The 22,317-nt window shown below is 49.0% G+C and overlaps 1 protein-coding gene across 2 annotated transcripts in view; it reads right to left on the bottom strand.

Annotated features, from left to right (window-relative positions):
- Window positions 1-3,333: 3,333 nt before the first annotated feature.
- CNNM3 (cyclin and CBS domain divalent metal cation transport mediator 3) overlaps window positions 3,334-22,317 on the bottom strand; it is a 375,209-nt gene continuing 356,225 nt past the window's right edge. For both annotated transcript variants that reach the window (XM_086943352.1, XM_086943351.1), the window contains one exon: window positions 3,334-5,677. Coding sequence is in view for 1 of the 2 variants with exons in the window: in XM_086943351.1 (XP_086799477.1) it covers window positions 5,613-5,677 (65 nt within the window). In the remaining variant the exon portion in view is untranslated. The remainder of the gene's footprint in view (window positions 5,678-22,317) is intronic.

The following is a 22,317-nucleotide window of genomic DNA, read 5'->3' as shown; positions in this document are numbered from 1 at the left end:
AGCAACAGGGGCGTCTGTATGATGTTGGTGATAAAGTGGGAAAATTGTTTGCTTGGTTGGATAAAAGAGAAAGATTGATCGGGTGGTGCCTGTTGTTGAAAGAGCGGATGGGACGCGGGTTGTGGACCCGGTTGAGATAGTCGGGGTCTTTGCCCAGCACTTTCAGAAGGTCTACACGCCGGTCTCGGACAGACCGGAGGAGGACTCACATTTGCTACTTAGGGATATTGCGTTGCCTGGCCTGTCGGAGTCAGACAAGGAGCTTATGGAGGTGGACTTTTCCACCGATGAAGTAGCGCTCGCTATCTGCTCCCTTCGCTCGGGGAAGGCCTCCGGCCCGAATGGTATCCCGATCGAGCTGTACAAGTTGTGTCCCGACAAAATGGCGCCACATCTTCGCCAAATGTTTTTGGAATCGCGAGATCTCGGATCCCTTCCCCGGGATCAGAGACTGGCGTCCATTGTAGTCATCCACAAAGACGGGAAGCCCCGCGATCAATGTTCATCATACAGGCCGATTTCGCTTTTGAACGTCGAGCCCAAGATCTTGGCAAAACTTTTGGCAAATCGGCTGATAAATGTGATCAGCGATTTGATACACCCAGATCAGTCTGGGTTCATTCCCCATCGCAATACTGCGCTCAACCTTCGCCGTCTTCATGGCGTATTGGCAAGGGCGGGGTCACTTTGTGAGCCGGCCATCTTGGTTTCATTGGATGCCTCGATGGCCTTTGACACGGTGGAGTGGCCGTATTTGTGGGCAGCCCTTGCAAAATTTGGTTTTGGCCCCAATTTCATCGTGTGGGTTAGACTCCTGTATGAGCAACCGCTAGCCCAAGTGGTGGTCAACGGTAGGGCCTCGGAACCTTTTGTTCCCGGAAGAGGCACACGGCAGAGCTGCCCTTTGTCACCACTGCTCTTCGCGCTCGCCCTTGAGCCCCTTGCCGCGTGGCTTCGGTGGGAACCATCGCTCAAAGGCATTAGGTGGTCCCCTGACTTTGAGGATCGTATATCGTTGTATGCAGACGATATTTTGCTGTACCTCACTTCCCCTCGTAAATCATTAGGAGTATTGTTCGACGTTTTGAGTTCCTTCGGGAGGAATTCTGGCTAGGTTATTAATTGGGCCAAGTCCTGTATCTATTCGCTTACTGGAGAATTGCCTCTCTTGCCCCGCGTCTGTCCGATACCGATTTCACACGTCGGTTTTACGTATTTGGGGATTTATATATCGTTGGACTCCTCAACACGATATGAGAGGAATTTGCTTCCTCCGCTTATCCGGCTTAGATCGGACGTCACAGAGTGGTGTGGTTTGCCGCTGTCCCCGGTAAGGAGAGTGGCCCTCTTTAAGATGATGTCTCTTCCCCGATTCCTGTACGCCGCCCAAAACACGCTTGATTTGGTGCCTGCCAGTTATTTCCGCGAGATTGAGGGCCTCCAGAGGAAGCTTGTGTGGGGCGGGCGACCTCGCATTGCATTGGCGAAATTGACTTTGCCCTGGTACGATGGCGGCATAGCGTTGCCCGATACCAAACGATACTATTGGGCATCCCAATTGAGTGCAGTCAACCACGCAATGTACGGTCCGGTCCCGAATCCCGCATTCGAAATGGATAGATGGCAGCTACCGGGAGGCGACTATAATAGGGCGCTCTACTCTAGATCGGCTGGGAAGAATCTGACTGGCCCCACTGGGGTTGCGGTACGGGTGTGGGGTAGTGCAACCGCTGCCACGGGGTGGTCGGACAAGCTGACTAGAGCTACCCCGCTTTAAGCGGCAGAGAGATTGGGCAGTCTCTGGACGACGAAGGGATTCGACAAATGGGACCTCATCGGCATCAGTAAGGTCGGAGATCTCTGGGTCAAGAACAGAATCAAAACTTTCGATGAACTTAAACGGGAATACGCATTGAGTGATAGGGAGCACTTCCGCTATATCCAGATCCGCCATGCGCTTGAGTCGGTCTTCCCAGCTGGAACCGCTATTCCAGAGTCCTCCCCTCTGGAAGATAGAGTGCTTGACGGGTACGTCCCCGATAGTGCGATTTCTCTCATTTATACAAAACTTATCAATGACCGCTCGGATCTCCTTGTACAGCTTCGTGGGGCTTGGACCGGCGATGGACTGGAGTTGGATGATGAAGACTGGCAGACCGCGATATCTTCCCCCAAGGAGGTCGCGATTCTGGCGCGTCTCCGGCTGGTGCAACTGAAGATTTTACACCGTGTCTATGTCACGGGTCCACGCCTGATGTGTATGGGTTATTCTGTGGATGGGTTGTGTAGGCGCTGCTGCGGTATGCTTGCTACCTTTCTTCATATTTTATGGGAATGTCCGGATGTTGTGGTATTTTGGAACCGTGTGCATGCTGTTATGGAAGAGGTGACGGGTGTTTCATTATTGCCAGAGGCCAGACGCTGTTTATTGAACGTCTGGGAGCCGAATGACTACAGCGTTGCTCAGACTCAATGGGCCACCCTCTGCAACATGATAGCGAAAAGGGACATAGCCCAACTGTGGGGGTCTCAAAGGGCACCTCTAGTCTCAACATGGAAAGAAAGCATGGACCGGTGCATGTTCAGAGAACATTTTTTGTATGTCGCCCGGGGGAGGATATGGGGCCAATGGAACTCGTATCGTGGAGAGATTTGCACCCCCCCCCCTTTCGTAGAAGTCTCTGACATTCCTCTGTCCCTGTGACCGTGCATTCCATGGCATCTACATCCTATTGTATACGACTTGCTTGCCTACTCTCGGCCCCCTTCCCTCCCCGAGATCCTCCATCCTTCATCAAATCAGCTCCTTTAGCTGGGTCGCTCCCCCTGCTGCCTGGGACAGCCACTCACTGTATAGTCTATTGCCTCGGAATTTTTGTTTGTGTGTTTGTTTCATAAAATATAAAATGTGAAACCTTTCATTTATCCTCCTATCACCATAAGATCTCTACATTGCCATGCGGTATCACTGCCAGACCCACGGGTTGTCGGCTGATGAGCTGTGTAACATTGCAAATTTGGCATTTATTGCTACTGGCCGGCCTCTGTGGTTGTAGGTCTGTAACTGTACTACTTTTCTTGTAAATAAAGGTTTTCACAAAAAAAAACAATGGAGTTGAGGACCATGCGCATTGCAAGCAAGAAGAGGAGTCACTGAACCTTATGACTCTAAAGACTTCTTCGAAGAAAAACAACTTGCACACTTCTGAGCCCAACACTTGATGGCAGATTTATATATATATATATATATATATATATATATATATATATATATATATATATATATATATATATATATATATATATATATATATATATATATATATAGTCACTTTTCAATTTTACAGTACTATTAAACTGCGAAGACAGAATTATATGATGAAAACTAAGATTCACCTTTCATTACCCTATGTGATGTCATCTACCAATGACCAAGGTGTAGAATGCAGGATCCAGACAGCTGCACCTGAATTCAAAGCGGTCCTCTGACATATCAAATTAGAGTTTGGAGATATGCGCCCCATTCCAAGAGTTGCACCTACTTCCCCAAGAATTTTTCCATAGATGTAGAAACTGCAGTTTGGAAGACTGGACACCTGACCACCCAGTACATAGAAAAGTGCCCTTGGCCTCAAGAGGGACCTCCATCTGTAAACTTGATCCCTGAATATTTAAATGAGAAACGAGCTAGGTCTTTCTAACGTAACCTCAAAGCACAACACCTCATCCTATAGAAAAGTAGCAAACTCTTGAGTTTGAGGGTTGCATGTCAAACGTGAAATAGAAATAAAATCTAACCTTGGATTCTAAGGCCCTTCATAAGCGACACCAACACTTGTCCAACTTAATGGACTGAATGGCTGTCTCACTAGAACACTCTCACTCTGTGGTACATTGAAATCTGATTCAAGGGGCACCATAACTCATTAGGAACAGTTTCCCACACAATGTACAATATTCATGTTTCATTTGTTCACAATATAAAGGAGATCACCCAAAAAAATGAGCCCTCCACAAACTGTCACCATGGTTTTTGATGTGTGACGTAACAATCAAGTGTGAATTACAAGACAGAGAGACCCAAGATGGCACCAACACATATCCAACCTTTGCCGGAAATCCCTTGGAGTGCAAGAGGAGGAGGTGTGAGATGAAATGCCAACTGCCGAATACAAATGGATGAAACTGAGGAGAGCCTTCATTCTGGGGAATCGGCATGCGACAGAGGTGAGCTGGAAAGACAGTACTGATACGGAGGCAAGGAGATGCTGCAGAAAAACATTTACAGGATTCAGCTCATGGATGTTTTGAGGGAAGGATGGCTCAGTTTAGAGCATGGCACATGAACAACAGGACATGAAAATACCGGACACAACCCAACCCAGAGACAGGAACAGAGAATAGACCTTACAGAGCAGGGCAAAAACACCACAGAGTGTGTAGGCAATCCCTTACAAAATATGGCACAGGTGGTTGGAATGATAAATGCCTTACAAGGCATGGAATAGAGCATGGCACAGAGACAAAGGAAGATAATATCCCTTATATGGCATGCAGGAGGACATGCCACAGGAAAAAACGGATATAAAAAGCTCTCCTGCAATATAGCACAGACCGTGACAAGGAAATGGGGAGACTAGGCACATGAAAACTAGAATGAAATGATAGACCTTACAAATATGGCTCAGGGGCAATGAAAGTCTGTTAAATTATGTGGATTAAAGATATTGGCAGAGAGTCATCATCCAGGTACCGGTATTGGGAAGGGAATTGTTCATTAGAGACCAAGGAAAAGCAGTGGTTGTGCAATTAGACAAATGCCTTTGTAAAAAGAAGGGCAGAGATGTGGTTAGTGGATGAAGGAGGTGCATAGTATAATCATTAAAGATGGATCTCACCATTAAGGTCTTCAGTGAGGCTCCAAACAAAACCTTGTTCAGAAGCAGATAACGGCTGAGGTGTGAGATTTTCGGACAGGTGGCAAGTTAGAGAGGCGGTCACAAGAGGAGACCCTAAACCCAGGAATTATTTGGTGGTGGCAAGAGAGAATCACAGGTCCTACAGTCAACGGGGGCATAGCAATAAAAAAGTAACCCTAATAAAAGCAATTACCCAGCTATCTTAGAATCATTTTACACACGGTTAAAAAAATCCAGCATTTCTTCTTTCCACTCGGCTAAGGCATGAAAAGAAGGGAGCTCACACATCAGGAGGCGAAAAGTATCTCTTTCAGGTTCAGCACCTCATTAAGTGCGGTGGGGAGAAGGAAAGAGGAAATTTCACATCATAAAAGTCCTTTCCAAACCTTCTTACCAAGAGTATCTTACTTGGGGACATGAATGGTTACCAGGCACCAAAAGATCCCTAATGGGAACAACCGGAGCTTCATTATTTGCCTCTTTAAGGGAATTGTTGGGAAGGAACTGCATCCAGCACATTTGGTTTTCATTCTCCCCCACCAGCTCTCTTTAGGTAAAGTAGGGATGGAAAGGATTCAGTGTCTTAAGAAACTAGCTGGAACGTAGTAACCGATGAGGAGAAGCGAAATATTGGACGGCATCAGACTTAGAAGCAGGACAAGCCGTGTTATTGTCGCTCTCCTCCAGCTGATGTCATTTCACTGGATTCACAGCTGCAGTCTCCTCCTCAGTTATATCGGTTATACTCTTACCATTGCCTATAAAACAAAAGATTGACATTTCTATCAGTGTTGAAGCTTCAGCTGGATCAAAGGTAACTAAATAGCAGACATTTTACTATTTTCTTTCTTTTAGTGGGCACACTAAAAATTAATCTCCTGAAATTGTAGTCAAAATTTAAGTTCAAGAACATTTTTTTTAGAAATTTTTAAAAAAAGGTTCCTAAAACAAACCTTCAATATGTGGGGCTTTTGAAATTAATTAATCTCGTTTCACTAAATAGCTAAATTAATGTGCATAATTTTCTTAAATTAGAGATATTTGATCTGTAGCTATCCGATCCAACATCCAGCCTAATCAATGTTGGCATTTATTCAAGTACAATTCAGAAAACACAAAAATTTAGTAAGTGCCTTAGTAAATCTGGTGACGATCTTTCTCATTATACAAAACAGGGTACATATAAGATCTCTGTTTAAGGAGGGAACACACAAGGGCTTGTTGCCTACTCGCCTATTATTATATGCTAAGCCTAACTAATCCATTTAACATTATGTTGTTGAGACTTGAGTTAAGTTTGGTTACATGGAAAAATGTGTTTAGAAATCATTCATTTAATTCAGAGCAAATATAAAAAAAGGTTTAAAATGGGACTGTTACTTTAGCATATAAAGATCGAGTGATAGGTAAACGAAGGGATAGTGTCTGCTTAAAAGAATAAAAATAACAGTATGTTAAACTCACTAGCCAAATGTTTTACAACAAAAACACTATTATTCAATGCTGAGGCTACCAAACTATCAACCAATATGTGTATGCCTGTATACAGCAAGATCTGAAAACTGGACTTTAATCAAGACACAAAGGATAGAAGGAACATTTTTAACACAACATCATTAAAGTTAAGCAATTGAACCCTATTGTTTTTTGCTCCTAAAAATTATCAACTAAAACAAATATGTGTCCCACTGTGATAAAAAAGGATGCATTTCTTAATTACGGTATTCATGCAGGAGTTACAGGACCATAATTAGGCACATCCATCGGGTGTCCTTTGGAGTTTGTATGACATGAGGGTCTAACCTGACTGGAACATCCTATGGGAATCAATTGGCCCACATGAAAAATTCAGTTGCTTGGTATTGTCCAACCTTCCCGAGATGTAACACACTGAACCCAATGGTGATATAGTGTGTGCATATGCTTGAAGTGAGTGCAAGGCTGTTCACAAACGATAAGTTTTAAAAATCTCATACATATTGAACATATTGACAAGCACATACGTGATCAGTGTGGTCCTGATAGAAGCCAAATAATTTATGGGACTGAGCTTAAACAGCTGAAAGATGCCGACCAATGGATTTAGTAGTCAATAGCTTCTATGTACACATTCCACTCCATTTTCAAATTGCAAAAGGTGTCCTAAGAATATATTTAAAAGGCGTTCACCTGTAGGTTATTTAACTATTCTTCATATCCCACAAGATTCCTTAGTAGTTACACCAAGGTGCTCACCACAAAAGTGAGGTCGAGCCCAGTCGCTAATGCTACATGTACCAGGCGAGGTCTCAAAGCACGCCACACATTTGTGTAGGTTAGAGTCCTAATTAAAAAATAAGCCTGATTTTCCATTTAAAGTTGGGAAATAGGTTCCATACATGCAGTCAATGAAAGGGCTTCTCTCAGTTATATAAAATGAACGGGGACATAGCTTTCTAAAGACACTTCTCCTTTCAGTCATAGACAAGTTTCCATCCCCAAGACAGAGCACCACAACACATGGTTGGAACAGGATTCTACTGCCTCTTTCCCCTTCTCTGAAGTCTTCCACTAGTCCCAGTGCAACACTATTAAGGGTCAAAACTTACTAATTCATTAAAATGTCTATCTTAGTATGAAGTATGCATGTTAGATTTGTATTGCTGGTAATTTGCATGTTTGAAAAATAGAACCAAATGTCTCAACATTTTGTATAGTGAAATAGTACACATAAGCAGCAACAAGGCATCATGTAGACTGAAATAGTGCCATTTTGGATATACTGATAATACTAAAAGCAATTAAAGGTATTTGTGCAAGTTACACCACGTGCTCTTAAACTGGATGCCAGCTTAAACTGGCTGACAAGTAGAAGTTAACAATGTACAAATACAGAGCATGCCTATAAAACAAACCATTATGATGGATAAATCTGCCTGTGGATTCCTCAACTTTTGAATTTCCCCTGTGCCAGCATTCCGCAGAAACTTTTTCTTAGCTTTCCCACGTCCACGAGGATGTCACAATGGCACAGCTCCGCTTGCGACTCTGCATGACCTCACTGGAGCCACCTAGGCGGCGTGCTGACGTCAGTTCCCTTTTTTCCGCACCGTCGGCGCATAACGGTTTTCTGGGACTCTCCAATTCGTTTCGTTTTATTTGTTTCTTGGTGTAGCAGTGTGATGGCTACTTTGAAGAAGCTTTCTGAGTTTGCATTTGCAAGGGGGGATTAATAGTGGAGTTGGTTTCGCGGAAAGGTCATCATCAAACATCAAAAGGCAACATCAAAATTCCTGTATGAGCCGAATCGGACTGCATTAGTCTGGCATTAAGGTATTTAACCTTCTTTTTAAGGTCTGCGAGACTCGGCGATATCAATGTCAGCTTGCCAGACTTCTTAATGGCAGCTTCTGGAGACATATAGGAGCCGCAATTAATGCCCATGCTGATATAACGGTTACATTAAAGCAGCGAAGCGAGATGGTCAGTAAAGCTCTCGCTACATAGTCAGCCTGGAAACGTTTTACTTCTGGTCAATACCGCTGGTTAATCAGCCCTCGCAATATCAGGGCGCAAAATGGCGGCTGCCTGAGAATATTGAGGGCGCATACTGGCTAATCAGAGTAGTGCCGATCATTGTGGCACCAACGAGTCAATTTCGCAGCATGCATACACGCTGCATTATATCGGCTTTAAGCAGCGAACAAGGACAACCGTAGGAGAAACCAGTGGGGACTGAATTTAACAAGGACAACTGAAGCAGAACCCTGAGAGCACCTTCAGCAGAGAAGGACGAGAAAAAGTTAGAGGGGTTGCAAAGCATTGGGTGGCTGTCCGGCCGGGCTCCAACCGATTGCACGGAAGTGCATGTTAGTGCATGAAAGGGTGTGAAAGCACCGATCGGAGGGGGCGAAATCGTCTAGAAGAAAGATTAACTGCATCGGAGCCTGAGGACCAGCGGGCCCTCACAGGAAAAGCGAAAGGGAAAGTGACTCCGTCTTACTCGGCCGAAAACAGAAATGGCTTCTTTGGGTCCAGCCTGACTTGACACCCTTAAATGCACAGAGTGTGAGGCCCGTCTGGCTCCCACAAGCCGGCATATTCTCGTTGAAAGGCCCAGAGGGGCCGTGTTGTCCCCAGCTTTGTTTTTAGAGCCTACGTGGCTCCAGCGCTTGGGCATAATTATCCTAGAGTCCCTGTGTGCCTCCAACAGCTGCACTATTATTTTAAGAGCCCCAGCAAGGTCCCAGAGGGCACAGTTGTGCAATGGCCCATCTGTTCTATTCCCAGCTGCACCGCAACAGCGCGGGCAGCTGCAACATTTCTACCTATCTATTCAAAGGGCACATTGAGTGCCCTGGCGGCCTTTCCCTCATTTACAGCTGCGCAGCAAGTAGTGCCAGCTACACCGTTTAGGCCTTTTACAGCTGCACAGCAAGTAGTGCCAGCTGCACCGTTTAGGCCATTTAATCCATGGGGACCGTTCTGATTGAGTTAGGAGTGAGATGCACTCTTTTGACCCATTCCTTCACAGCTGCGCAGCACTTAGTGCCAGCTGCAATGCACAGGTTTGCGCAAGTGCGCATCCTTGACTTTTGCTGCACTGGCAGCAGCCCTGACATTCTGGATACAGGGCATTTGAGCCCCCCTCTGAGATGGCCAGTTGGCCAGGGAGACTGGGAGGTTTGTTGGGCGCCAGGCCCTATTGTGATCATGTGGTGCTAGGATATGTTTTTCATGTAGTATGATTTACGCACCCTGTTCCGAGTGCCTCTAAATGTGTTTTTTATGATTATGATGTTGACTTGCATATTTTGGTTTATGCTAGTGAGATTTTGTTCCACCCTGTGCTTTATGCCCCTAATGTTAATGATTCTCAGGAGGTTAGGGTCCAATATTTGTCTGTTGAGATTATGGGTGTACAATGAGTTTGGTGCCGAATGTGGTTTATGTGGCCCTGTTATATGTAAACAATTCCCTTGTAATTATGACCTAGTGCCAGGTGGCACCATGTATATTATGTGATCACTTAGATGAAGGGCCCAACAAATACCAGCGGAATCATAGAGACTCCCAAGCAGTAAAGCTTTCTCGACTACTGGAATCTGTGCCCCCATCTTCTTCTGCTCTGAAGCAACAACCTTTTCCTAATCACCTCACTTCCCGGACTGCACATTAGTTCAGATATCTTCTCCCGACGTCTGGAATATGTGCCCTCTTTATGTCCTTCTACTTCTCCTCACCACCGCTTTCCTAGTAACACCCTTCTTATATCCCCTCCACCCTCCTCCTCATTTTCCCCAACAAGGCCACTACTTGAGTTATGTCTGGAATTAATTGCTACAAAATAATTTATCCTCCCAACCAGACTAAAGCTTCAGCAAAACGATTCAAGCATAACACTATTACGTTTCCCTGATTCTCTTCTTGTTGATCAATTTTACAATGGTTGTTATGGGAGGCTCAAAGGCTATTTAATTTTTTTCCACTCACGACACCCCCTCTTGGTCCACCAGCTTATATAATTCCCTTAACGTCACCTCCTCCTCCTCTATCCCTCATGGGAAACAACTAAAAATTCCCCCCTCTGCGTGTTTCATCGGCTCCCTCACTATCTCACTCTATAACAACGGTACTGTCATGATCCAAGGCAAAGACACCTGTCTCTCTCTCTTTGACCACATCTTCCCTACCCTACTCCCCTACTCCCCTCCCCTGCGAACGGGTTATCCCTTGACTCTTCATCTAGCTCCACCCATTACTCCCTTTCTCCTCCCCTAACCCCTTCAACACTCCAATAGGCTGCACCCCCAAGAAGCACAGGTCGGCCCTCTTCCCTCCCCCTCCCCTGTGCCCTCCTCTCCATTCTTACCACCTCACAGTATGCCCCTCCTCCATCACTTCAGCCTTACCTCTAGCTAATACGCTCCTTGTCCAAGCTGCACCGTCCCCGAACTCCAATCTCATCTCCTACCCCCTATTCCTATCTGCCAGCCACCTTTTTAGTCCACCTCTTCTCCAACCTTCTCCCCTAGTTAACTGTCCTTACGCTCCCTTTATTCCTCCCTATTCCCCTCTTCTCTACCCCCTCCTCCCCTCGCTAATTACCCCGATTTCTCCACAAACCCATTGCATCTCTCTCCTTCCCCCCACTCCTCCAGCAATGCTGTGCTACCCCTTTGCCCCCCTTGGTAACTCCTTCCATTTCCCTCCCTCGGGCCTAGCAGAACCACTTCCTTTCTTCAACTTCCCTATCTCCCAACCCCCTCACTCTGCCAGATGCCCGTTCCCTCACAGCCACCACTCCTAGCTGACAGGACCTCTCCAACCACCTCCCCTCTTTTCCTCCCAAATCTCCTACATTTCTATGACTCCCCACAGTCCTCCCCTCTCCTTCTGCCCCACCGCCTCGATCAGCACCCATCTCCCCCTAATTATGTCCTCTCTTGCCATTTCTGCTCCCCTCGTCTCTCCCTGTCTTTGGTCAGATCACCACCTCATTACCTTCTCCTTAGCTATGCCCCTTCCTCTCACTGTTGTCCGCCAATCCAATTTCCTGGCACGTAATTGGAATAAAGCTGACCTCAACAAATTTACTGCCCTTCTGAGCTCCTCATCCCCACCCATCACTGGACCTAACACTTCCACCGACCTCCAGTCAAAAACCCTCACACATTGGCTCACCACTGCGGCCGACTCTGTGGCACCTTTAAAACCCGTCAAGACAAGGCGCAGACATGATGCCCAAAAGTGGTTCACCGCTGAGCTTAGCGCACTTAAACTTAGTCTTCGCCAAGCTGAGAGACACTGGCGCCGGGATTATTCCCCTGCATCTAAAGAGCTTTTTTCGCTTCGGCTGAAGGAGTATAAGAAATCAATTACTGCGGCCAAATCTTGCTATTTTTCTAGCAAAATCATGAACTCCTCCAACAAATCTAAAGATATTTTTTCCATAGTGGACGAACTATCTAACCCGGAAAGAGTTGCCCTAGCCCCCCCCCCCTTCCCAATCCCTGTGCGACTCCCTTAACCAATTCTTTGTTGAGAAAATTATCAAAATTAAAACCAGCATTTCCATCTCTCCACCGGCTCCCACATCCTTTTGTGTTCCTAGTCACTCTCACACCCACACTCTTACTCACATCCCTCTCATTTCAAAGGATAACTTTTCGTTACTCCTACACAAAGTATCCTCTGGCTCTCCCGGCGATTGTTGCCCCCCCCCCCGGTCCTCCGAGAAGCCTTCACTTCTTGTCCAGACCCCCCCCTCGCTCTTTTGAACAACTCTTTGACCAGGGGGGAGGTTCCTGGACCCTTCAAACAGGCTGAGGTGGTCGCCATTCTGAAGAAACCCTCGGCAGACCCCTCCATCATGAGCAACTATCGCCCAATCTCCCTTCTTCCTTTTCTTAGCAAAGTTCTAGAATCGCACGTCACTCAGATTCTCAGTTCTTTTGTGGAAGACTCTGGTGTCCTGGACCCCCAGCAGGCTGGATTTAGACCCGCGCACTCAACAGAAGCCGTCATTCTTTCTGTCATGGAGGAATTGCGCAGGGGAGCGGACGGAAACATCTGCCAGGCTCTGGTCCTTCTGGATCTGTCGGCCGCCTTTGACACGGTCGACCATGACATCTTGGTCGACCGTGTCAGGGAGGCTGGCATCCAGGATACCGCCCTGGACTGGGTCCGCTCCTTTCTGACTCAACGCCATCAAGCTGTCAGACTATCCCAGTTCTCTGCTTCCCAGGTCAAACTTACCTGTGGTGTCCCACAGGGTTCTTCCCTGTCCCCCCTCCTCTTTAATTTGTATCTCTCCCCACTTATCCGTGCCCTCCGGCAGTTCAATGTCACAGCGTTCAACTACGCTGATGACATACAACTAATTTTCAACATCGATTCCTCTGCTGACTCCATTTCTACTTTCCAAAACACCCTCTGCTTTATCAGCAATTGGATGAGCTCAAACCATCTGAAGCTCAACCCCGACAAGACCGAGCTGGTTCTTGTCGGGGGCCCTTCCAACCCCTGGGACTCCTCCTTCTGGCCGGTCAGCCTCGGCAGCCCACCCCGCCCTGCCAACTGTGCCAAAAGTCTGGGAGTTGCCATCAGCAGCGACCTTTCTATGACGCCCCAGATCAGCGCGGTAGTCTCCTCCAGCCATTTTCAATTAAGGAAAATTAGGAAAATCTCCCGGCTACTTACTTTTGAGGCCCTTACCCTAGCCTTGCTAGCGTTATATCGAGGCTTGACTATGCCAACGCGCTCTATGTTGGCATTCCAGCCTACCAGCTTAGGCGGCTTCAGCTCATTCAGAATCAGGCTGCCCGCCTGACACACTCTCTCCCAAGAGATCAACATGTTCGCCCCCTCCTGAAGAGCCTTCATTGGCTCCCGGTGGCCGCCCGCTGCAGATTCAAGCTGGGCTGCATCATTTTCAAGGCCCTTGCCGGTCAGGGCCCCCACTTCATCTCTTCCCTCCTTCAACCCTATGTTCCCCCTCGCACTCTCCGGTCTTCCCAACTGGCCCTGTTATCCACTCCCAGATATAAGAGGAAGAAACATGGCGGGCTTAAGTTCTCCTAAGTTCTCCTACCTGGCCCCCACTTTTTGGAATTCCCTCCCTCTGCCTCTCAGACTGTCCACTCCGTACCCCAAATTCAGATCTTCTCTCAAAACTTTTCTTTTTACCGAATCTTACCAATAAAACGTCCTCTGTTGCTTCTTCATCTGCTCTCTTCATTATGGCGCCAAGAAACCTAATGGTGTTCGCTGCGCCGTACAAATTTCTTTAACATAACATAACATAACATAACATAACATAACATATCCTTCTTGCAACGCCAACAAAGACAACTCTCCCTTCACCTCTGATGCACCAACGTCCGCTCCAAACCACCACATTTCCCCACCTTTGAACCCTATAACCCAACTCTCCTCCTGTCCCCCTACCTCACCCTACCTTCCACCGCCAATTGCACCCCCTCCTGTTTCCATAGAGCCACCTAACCTTCCGTGCTCTGCACTACACTCTCTGGAAAATAAGCTATGCTCGCTTCTCACCTCCATCTCCCAGCTTGTAGCTACCATTTCACTTTTAAGCTCCAAGATTTCCACTCTTCCATACACCTCAATTCCTTTCGAAAACACTCACCTTCCCACGAGATGCACCTCGCTCCCCCACCCCATTACAGCCAAGCATAACCTGTCGTCTGCAAACATTGCAAACTCACACAAGCCCTCTAACGCCACCCTTCTTCAACTTTCATCTCCAAGTAACCCTACTATCTACACTATTCCGACCATCTCCTCTGTCAGAACCACGCATCCACCTAAACCCTCCCGAGCACCCTCGTATAAGTACAATATCCCCATCTCCCTTCATAGCCCAAGAGCTCCCGTCACCAAAACAGTGAACTGCGCTGTCTGTTCCACAACTGCAGATCTGCAATAAAACGCAAACTTGAAATCTCTGAAACCATCACCCTTCACAATATTGACATGCTCTTCCTCACAGAGACCTGGTTCAATGATACCTCTCACTCTAGGTTTGATCAATTACCCACAGGCTATTCTATATTTAGAAATGACAGAATTGACAAAGTTAGGGGAGGTGTTGCAGTCATCTTTAGAAGCTTCCTTCAACTTAAGGCTTTTCCAAACAGCTTCTTCCGCACTTTTGAATGTCTATCTCTTAGGCTTCAATTACACCACCACTCACCCCTCAGATTCCATGCCATTTACCGCCCACTTTGTAGCGACCCTTCGTTTATGGAGGAACTCACTGACTTCCTCAGCGACCAATACTCGCAAAGTGACAATCAGACCTTCAATCTCCACTGGGGCTCGCCGCAAGACTCTTCTGTAAATTTGTTGGCCACCTTCCTCTCTGCAAACGATCTTATTCAACACTGCACAGAAACAACACACTCCAAGGGCTCAATCCTGGACCTTGTTATTTCTAAAGAAGGCGTGCTTATTATTGCTACCCCTATTCATGTAGACTGGCCTGACCACCTTCTCATCCCATTCTCTCTTCTATCACTCTCTATAACTCTCGGCCATCCTAAGAGGGCTACCTCCTGGTTCCGTGACACTAAAAATATTGACGTCGGTTCCCTCTGTGAATCAGCTTTGCTATCACTTCCAAGGCTAGATGTTGACAAACTCACCTCCCAATGCCTCACAGTCCTTGCAGTCGAAATCAATAACGTCGCTCCTCTCCAAAGCAAAAAGGCCTACTCCCTCAGCACCTTGGTTCAACAAATCCCTCTATGAAGAAAGGAAGTACCTAAGATTTCTGGAGAAATAATGGAGGCAAGCGCCCTCCACCGAAAATTTGGCCACGCTTTGTTCAGCTAGATCCAAGTACCACAAGCACATCTTCCTTGGAAAAGCGTCGCACTTCAGAATCCTCCTTGACTCAGCCAAAAATAGACCCAAAAACTATTTGATCTCATCAAGAATCCTAACTGCTCTCCCCCAATCCCCAAGTTGGAGGATTCTACAAAGAAAGCAGTGGAATTCGCTATATTCTTGGATGAAAAAGTGAAATCACTTGTGGATCAGGTCACTCATCCTACCCCTCCAGAGGAGCGCAAATCCTTACCCATTTGGCAGAACTTTGGCCCCATCTCTGAAGATGCCCTCCTCAAATGCATCCTCGAAACAAAGCCCTCAAGCCATTCTCTTGACCCCATCCATTGTGCCATTGCCATTGACTTCTATACCCATTCTCTTTTCAATTGGACCACTGTGGTTAATTTCTCCCTTTGTCAAGGCTCCCTTCCTGTTTCCTTCAAAACTGTGCAGGTCACCCCTCTGCTTAAAAAACCCACTGTTGATGCGAAAAACCTCAACAACTTCCGTCCCATCACTAACCTACCCTTTCTTGCGAAGATCACAGAAAGATGTGTAGCAAAACAACTCTCTCGTCATATCCAGGACAATGATCTTCTTAACAATTTCCAGTCCGGCTTCATTCAAAACTGCAGCACTGAAACAGCCCTGCTGCAAGTGATTGATGACACGTTGCGGATACTCGATTCGGGGAGGGGTCTTGTCTTCTAATTCTCCTTGACCTTTCTGCAGCCTTTGACACTGTCAATCAAAACACTCTCCTCAACACTCTTCAACAGAGAATGGACATGGAGGGTGCTGTGCTTAAATGGTTTGCCTCCTTCCTCTCTGATAGATCCAAAATGATCAAAATAGCGAAGTCTTTCATCTCCTTTGGCGGTAGGTCATGGTGTTCCTCAAGGCTCTATACTTGCACCCACATTGTTCAATCTCTATTTAGAACCATTGGGAAATCTCCTTAGTAAATCTGGGATCCACTATCATCTCTATGCAGACGACACTCAAACCAACCTCAAGGTTGCCTCCACTCACGATCTCCATCCTAAGCTCTACTCTCGACTCCATTCAAAACTGGATGTTAACTCATCAACTGATTCTGAATCTCTCCAAAACTGAATTCCTCCTCCTCACTTTCTCCTCCCCCGGTTCAATCATGGATGGATCAGATAAATCTACTTAACAATAAACCCATCATTGTGTCAGCGCAAAATCCCTTGGTGTCATACTCGACAAAAAACTCAATCTAATCTCCCACATCAATTCCATTACAAAGTCTGCTTGATACCAACTGCGCCTTCTTTGGGGGGGGTTTGTCGCTTCTTCCAGGAGCAAGTCCTTAAAACCCTGGTCCAATCGCTGGTCCTCTCCAGACTAGACTACTGCAATTCTCTTCTTACTGGCCTCCCCAAATCCCACCTGTCTCCCATTAAATCTGTTCTCCATTCAGCAGCTCGTTTCATATATGGGGCCAAAAGAAGCGACCACATCACACCCATTTTATCCACCTTCCGCTGGCTTCCCATCGAGGCAAGATCTATCTACAAGACTACCTGTATTACCCACAAAGCCCTGCACTCCTACTCTTCTCGCTACCTGGCGAATAAACATAAACTCTCTCGAGGCTCTAGACCACAGCTTTCCAAACTTTTCATGCTGGTGACACACTTTTTGGAGATGCATCATTTTGTGACACAGTAAGGCAGTGTAGCGAGTGAGCACAAACCACCTAAGAGGGGTTCGGGGGGGGGGGGGTTCTCCCCTCGGAAGAACATTTTGAAATACAAGTGGGCAAATGGTCTCCCTCTGTCTGTCTCTCTCCCTCTGACTCCATCCCTCTGTCGCCCTCCTCCCTCTGTCTGTCGCCCTCTGTCTCCCTCCCTCTCCCTCCCTCCCTCCCTCTGTCTCCCTCTCTCTCTGTCTCCCTCTCTCTCTGTAAACTCTCTCGAGGCTCTAGACCACAGCTTTCCAAACTTTTCATGCTGGTGACACACTTTTTGGAGATGCATCATTTTGTGACACAGTAAGGCAGTGTAGCGAGTGAGCACAAACCACCTAAGAGGGGTTCGGGGGGGGGGGGGAGGGGGGGTTCTCCCCTCGGAAGAACATTTTGAAATACAAGTGGGCAAATGGTCTCCCTCTGTCTGTCTCTCTCCCTCTGACTCCATCCCTCTGTCGCCCTCCTCCCTCTGTCTGTCGCCCTCTGTCTCCCTCCCTCTCCCTCCCTCCCTCTGTCTCCCTCTCTCTCTGTCTCCCTCTCTCTCTGTCTCCCTCTCTCTCTGTCTCTCTCCCTCTCTGTCTCTCTCCCTCTCTGTCTCTCTCCCTCCCTGTCTCTCTCCCTCCCTGTCTCTCTCCCCCTCTGTCTCTCTCCCTCTCTGTCTCTCTCCCTCCATCGCCCTCTCCCTCTGTCTCCCTCCCTCTTCTTCCCTCTGTTTTCCCCTGACTCCCTCCCTCTGTCTCACTCTGCCTCCCTCTCTGTCTCCATCTGTCGCCCTCTCTCTCGGTCTCCTCCCGCTCCCTCACTGTCACCCTCTGTCTCCCTCTCTCTCTCCCCGTCTCCCTCCCTCTCACTCTCTGTCTCTATGTCTCTGCCTCTCCCTGTCTCTGCCTCTATCTGTCTGTCTGTCTGTCCCCGTCTCCCTATCGCTCTCTCCCTCTGTCTCCCTCCCTCTCTGTCTCTCTACCTCCCTGTCCCTGTATGGCTCAGTCTCTGCCTCTATCTGTCTGTCCCTGTCTCTGCCTCTGTCTGTCCCTGTCTGTCCCTGTCTCTGCCTCTGTCTGTCCCTGTCTGTCCCTGCCTCTGCCTCTGTCTGTCCCTGTCTGTCCCTGTCTCTGCCTGTCCCTGTCTGTCTGTCTGTCTGTCTCCCTCTCCCTCTTTCTCCCTCTCCCTCTCCCTCTGTCTCCCTCTCCCTCTGTCTCCCTCTCCCTCTGTCCCCCTCTCCCTCTGTCTCCCCTCTCCCTCTGTCTCCCCTCTCCCCCCTCTCCCTCTGTCTCCCCTCTCCCTCCCTCTCCTTCCCTCTCCCTCTGTCTCCCTCTCCCTCTGTCTCCCTCTCCCTCTGTCTCTGTCTCCCTCTCTCTCTGTCTCCCTCTGTCTCCCTCCCCCTGTCCCCCTCTCCCTCCCACTCCCTCTCCCTCCCACTCCCTCTCCTTCCCTCTCCCTCTGTCTCCCTCTCCCTCTGTCTCCCCTCTCCCCCCTCTCCCTCCGTCTCCCCTCTCCCTCCGTCTCCCCTCTCCCTCCGTCTCCCCTCTCCCTCCGTCTCCCCTCTCCCTCCGTCTCCCCTCTCCCTCTGTCTCCCCTCTCCCTCTGTCTCCCCTCTCCCTCCCACTCCCTCTCCTTCCCTCTCCCTCTGTCTCCCTCTCCCTCTGTCTCCCCTCTCCCTCTGTCTCCCCTCTCCCTCTGTCTCCCCTCTCCCTCTGTCTCCCCTCTCCCTCTGTCTCCCCTCTCCCTCTGTCTCCCCTCTCCCTCTGTCTCCCTCCCCCTGTCCCCCTCTCCCTCCCACTCCCTCTCCCTCCCACTCCCTCTCCTTCCCTCTCCCTCTGTCTCCCTCTCCCTCTGTCTCCCCTCTCCCCCCTCTCCCTCTGTCTCCCCTCTCCCCCCTCTCCCTCCGTCTCCCCTCTGTCTCCCCTCTCCCTCTGTCTCCCCTCTCCCTCTGTCTCCCCTCTCCCTCTGTCTCCCCTCTCCCTCTGTCTCCCCTCTCCCTCTGTCTCTCTCCCTCTGTCTCCCTCCCCCTGTCCCCCTCTCCCTCCCACTCCCTCTCCTTCCCTCTCCCTCTGTCTCCCTCTCCCTCTGTCTCCCTCTCTCTCTGTCTCCCTCTGTCTCCCTCTCCCTCTGTCTCCCTCCCTCTCCCTCTCTCTGTCTCCCTCTCCCTCTCTCTGTCTCCCTCTCCCTCTCTCTGTCTCCCTCTCCCTCTCTCTGTCTCCCTCTCCCTCTCTCTGTCTCCCTCTCCCTCTCTCTGTCTCCCTCTTGTCTGTCGCCCTCCCTCTAACTGTCGCCCTCCCTCTAACTGTCGCCCTCCCTCTAACTGTCGCCCTCCCTCTAACTGTCGCCCTCCCTCTAACTGTCGCCCTCCTCCCTCTAACTGTCGCCCTCCCTCTAACTGTCGCCCTCCCTCTAACTGTCGCCCTCCCTCTGTCTCCGTCCCTCTGTCTCCGTCCCTCTGTCTCCGTCCCTCTGTCTCCGTCCCTCTGTCTCCGTCCCTCTGTCTCCGTCCCTCTGTCTCCGTCCCTCTGTCTCCCTCCCTCTGTCTCCCTCCCTCTGTCTCCCTCCCTCTGTCTATCCCGGACTCCCTCTGTCTATCCCGGACTCCCTCTCTCTGTCTCCCTCTCTCTCTCCCTCCCTCTGTCTGTCTCCCTCTCTCTCTCCCTCCCTCTATCTGTCTCCCTCCCTCTATCTGTCTCCCTCCCTCTGTCTGTTTCCCTCCCTCTGTCTCCCACCCTCTGTCACTCCCTCCGTTTCCCTCCCTCTGGCGCCCTCCCTCTGGCGCCCTCCATCCCTCTGACTGTCTCCCTCCCTCTGTCTCCCTCCCTCTGTCTCCCTCCCTCTGTCGCACTCCCTCTGTCTCCCTCCCTCGGTCTCCCTCCCTCGGTCTCCCTCCCTCGGTCTCCCTCCCTCGGTCTCCCTCCCTCGGTCTCCCTCCCTCGGTCTCCCTCCCTCGGTCTCCCTCCCTCTGTCTCCCTCCCTCGGTCTCCCTCCCTCGGTCTCCCTCCCTCGGTCTCCCTCCCTCGGTCTCCCTCCCTCTGTCTCCCTCCCTCTGTCTCCCTCCCTCTGTCTCCCTCCCTCTGTCTCCCTCCGTCTGTCTCCCTCCGTCTCCCTCCCTCTGTCTCCCTCCCTCTGTCTCCCTCCCTCTGTCTCCCTCCCTCTGTCTCCCTCCCTCTGTCTCCCTCCCTCTGTCTCCCTCCCTCTGTCTCCCTCCGCACACACACAGCCGAACCCGAGCACTTCACAGGTCTTTAAAAGACCATAGAGCAGAGTGTCTAGGAATGCCTCATAATTAGCAGCAGTTATGTGCTAAGTGCCTGCGACACACCCACCATTTGCAGGCGACACAGTACTGTGTCGGGACACATAGTTTGGAAAGCTCTGCTCTAGACCATCACGTAATGCAGAAAATGTACTGCTTGAACCCCCCACTTTCAAGAAGGAAAGATCGATGGCCCAATCCTTTTCAGGCAACGCTGTGAGAATCTGGAACTCATTTCCGTCTCAGCTACGGACCACCATCTCTTCCCAGGCCTTCAAAACTGACCTCAAAGTTCTCCTACTTCAAAGACACTTCCAAAGTTAATTCACGCCCTCTCTATTATCTGAAGGAAGTCCTTCCATTGTAGGAAATTCTATTCTCCATGACTATGGAAGTGCCTTCCCAGTGTGTTCTTTTGGTTTGAGTGTCTGCCATTTATTGCAGTATTATCCTTCTACATGTTTTTTTAGCTCTTTTGTAACAGGCACATGTCACTTTTGTCTTGTAACGTATTGTTTGCGACCTCTTGCATTATGTTTGATTTTGATACTCGCACAAGTGCCACCATTGCCTACGTAACACTTGTTCTTTGGATGTCTGCCATTTATTGCAGTGTTATACCTCTACTTGTACTTTGTACGCTTTTGTAACTTGCCCACGTCACTTTTTTCTCCCGTAATGTACCGTTTGCTACCTCTTGTATTTTGTTTGCTCACAATTGTCACTATTGCCTCATGTAACGTTTGCTTTTGTGATTTGTTCACTTGTAATTTTGTCGTCATGTATCATTACTGTTCCTATTGTGAAGCGCTCTGACACCTTCGGGTAAAGTCTGCGCTATATGAAAACGCATTAAATAAATAAAAAAAATAATGCCTTGCAGGGAGTGTGGGGGACATATGTCCATCACGGATCGCCACAACGATTATCTCTGGTGCCTTTCGTCGGACCATGATGTCAAAGGTTTCTTCAGTTGTCGGAAGATGAATCCGAAGGCACTGAAAGAGCGGGAGGCCAAGCTTTTCGTGGCACGGGCGAAGAAGGAGAAGAGGGGTCGCAAGAGATCAAAATCGAAGTCGTCTGCCTCGCATACCTCAAAGTTGAGGAAACACAACAAAAAGCAAAGGCATGGATCACAATGTCGATCTTCAAAGGGTAGGGCTTCAAGGTCGGCTTCTCCAGCTCTGCAACGTCATACTAAGGATGTCATCTCGCCGTTGCCTTCTCCTTGTCCTCAAGCGACTCTGACCCCCTCTCCAACGCCAAGGGGTTCTACGGTGCCCAGAGTTTATCGGGCGCCAACGGATTCTCAGGAGCCCAGGGAATCTTCTCCTGTTCTTGTGGCTTTGCCTGTACTGGATCCGACGACCCCAGCGCCACAGCTTCAGCCTTCCACGCGGCCTCGATTAGAACCAGACTCTGTTCCTTTTCCAAGTTCAGGGTCGGATCCATCGCATTTTCTCAATGCAATGTTTGCCAAGGCATCCTACCCTACCGGTGTGCCGTCTGGGTCTGTGTCCGCTTGCCTTCAATTTGGGCATCCCCCAGCAATATTGCCAGGCACCCTTTATGCAGACGGCAGTTTCCAGCTTCAAGGTTTTCGACGCAAACACCACAGTTTCCAGCACCGTCTGGTGTTGGGCTGTCATCTTTTCAACTTCGAGCAGTGCCATTGCCCGCTACTGAGGGTCCTCGGACGCCAGCACTGGCGTCTCCGGGGCTGCCGAAGCCAATCCCGAAAATGCGTTCGAGGAGAGAAGCCCAAAGGTTGCTGGGGGAAGAAGAATACCAGCGGGATGAGGCAGAGGAAGGAGAAATCCACAACTCCATTGATGAATTCGAGGGGCTTCGGGAGGCCAGTGGTTTAGACACTTCCCCGGAGTGGGACCTTTCATCGCCAAAGGCCTTACCTTTGCAAGATGTTGCACCATACCATGCAGTCATCAAGAATGCTGCTGAACTTTTGGACCTTCAACTGCCCACAGAGGAGGTCAGGCCAAATATTCTTACTGGAGGTGTTGCATTCGCCATCTTCTGTTGTGGAACCTCCATTGCCTTTTTATGAGGCTTTAACAGAGCCGATTCTGGTGGTGTGGCACATACTC

The sequence above is a fragment of the Lissotriton vulgaris genome, chromosome 11 (genome assembly GCF_964263255.1).
Source record: "Lissotriton vulgaris chromosome 11, aLisVul1.2, whole genome shotgun sequence".
NCBI classification, from domain to species: Eukaryota; Metazoa; Chordata; class Amphibia; order Caudata; family Salamandridae; genus Lissotriton; species Lissotriton vulgaris.
Note: the sequence above shows the minus strand (reverse complement) of the source record. Positions and strands in the feature narration are given on the sequence as shown.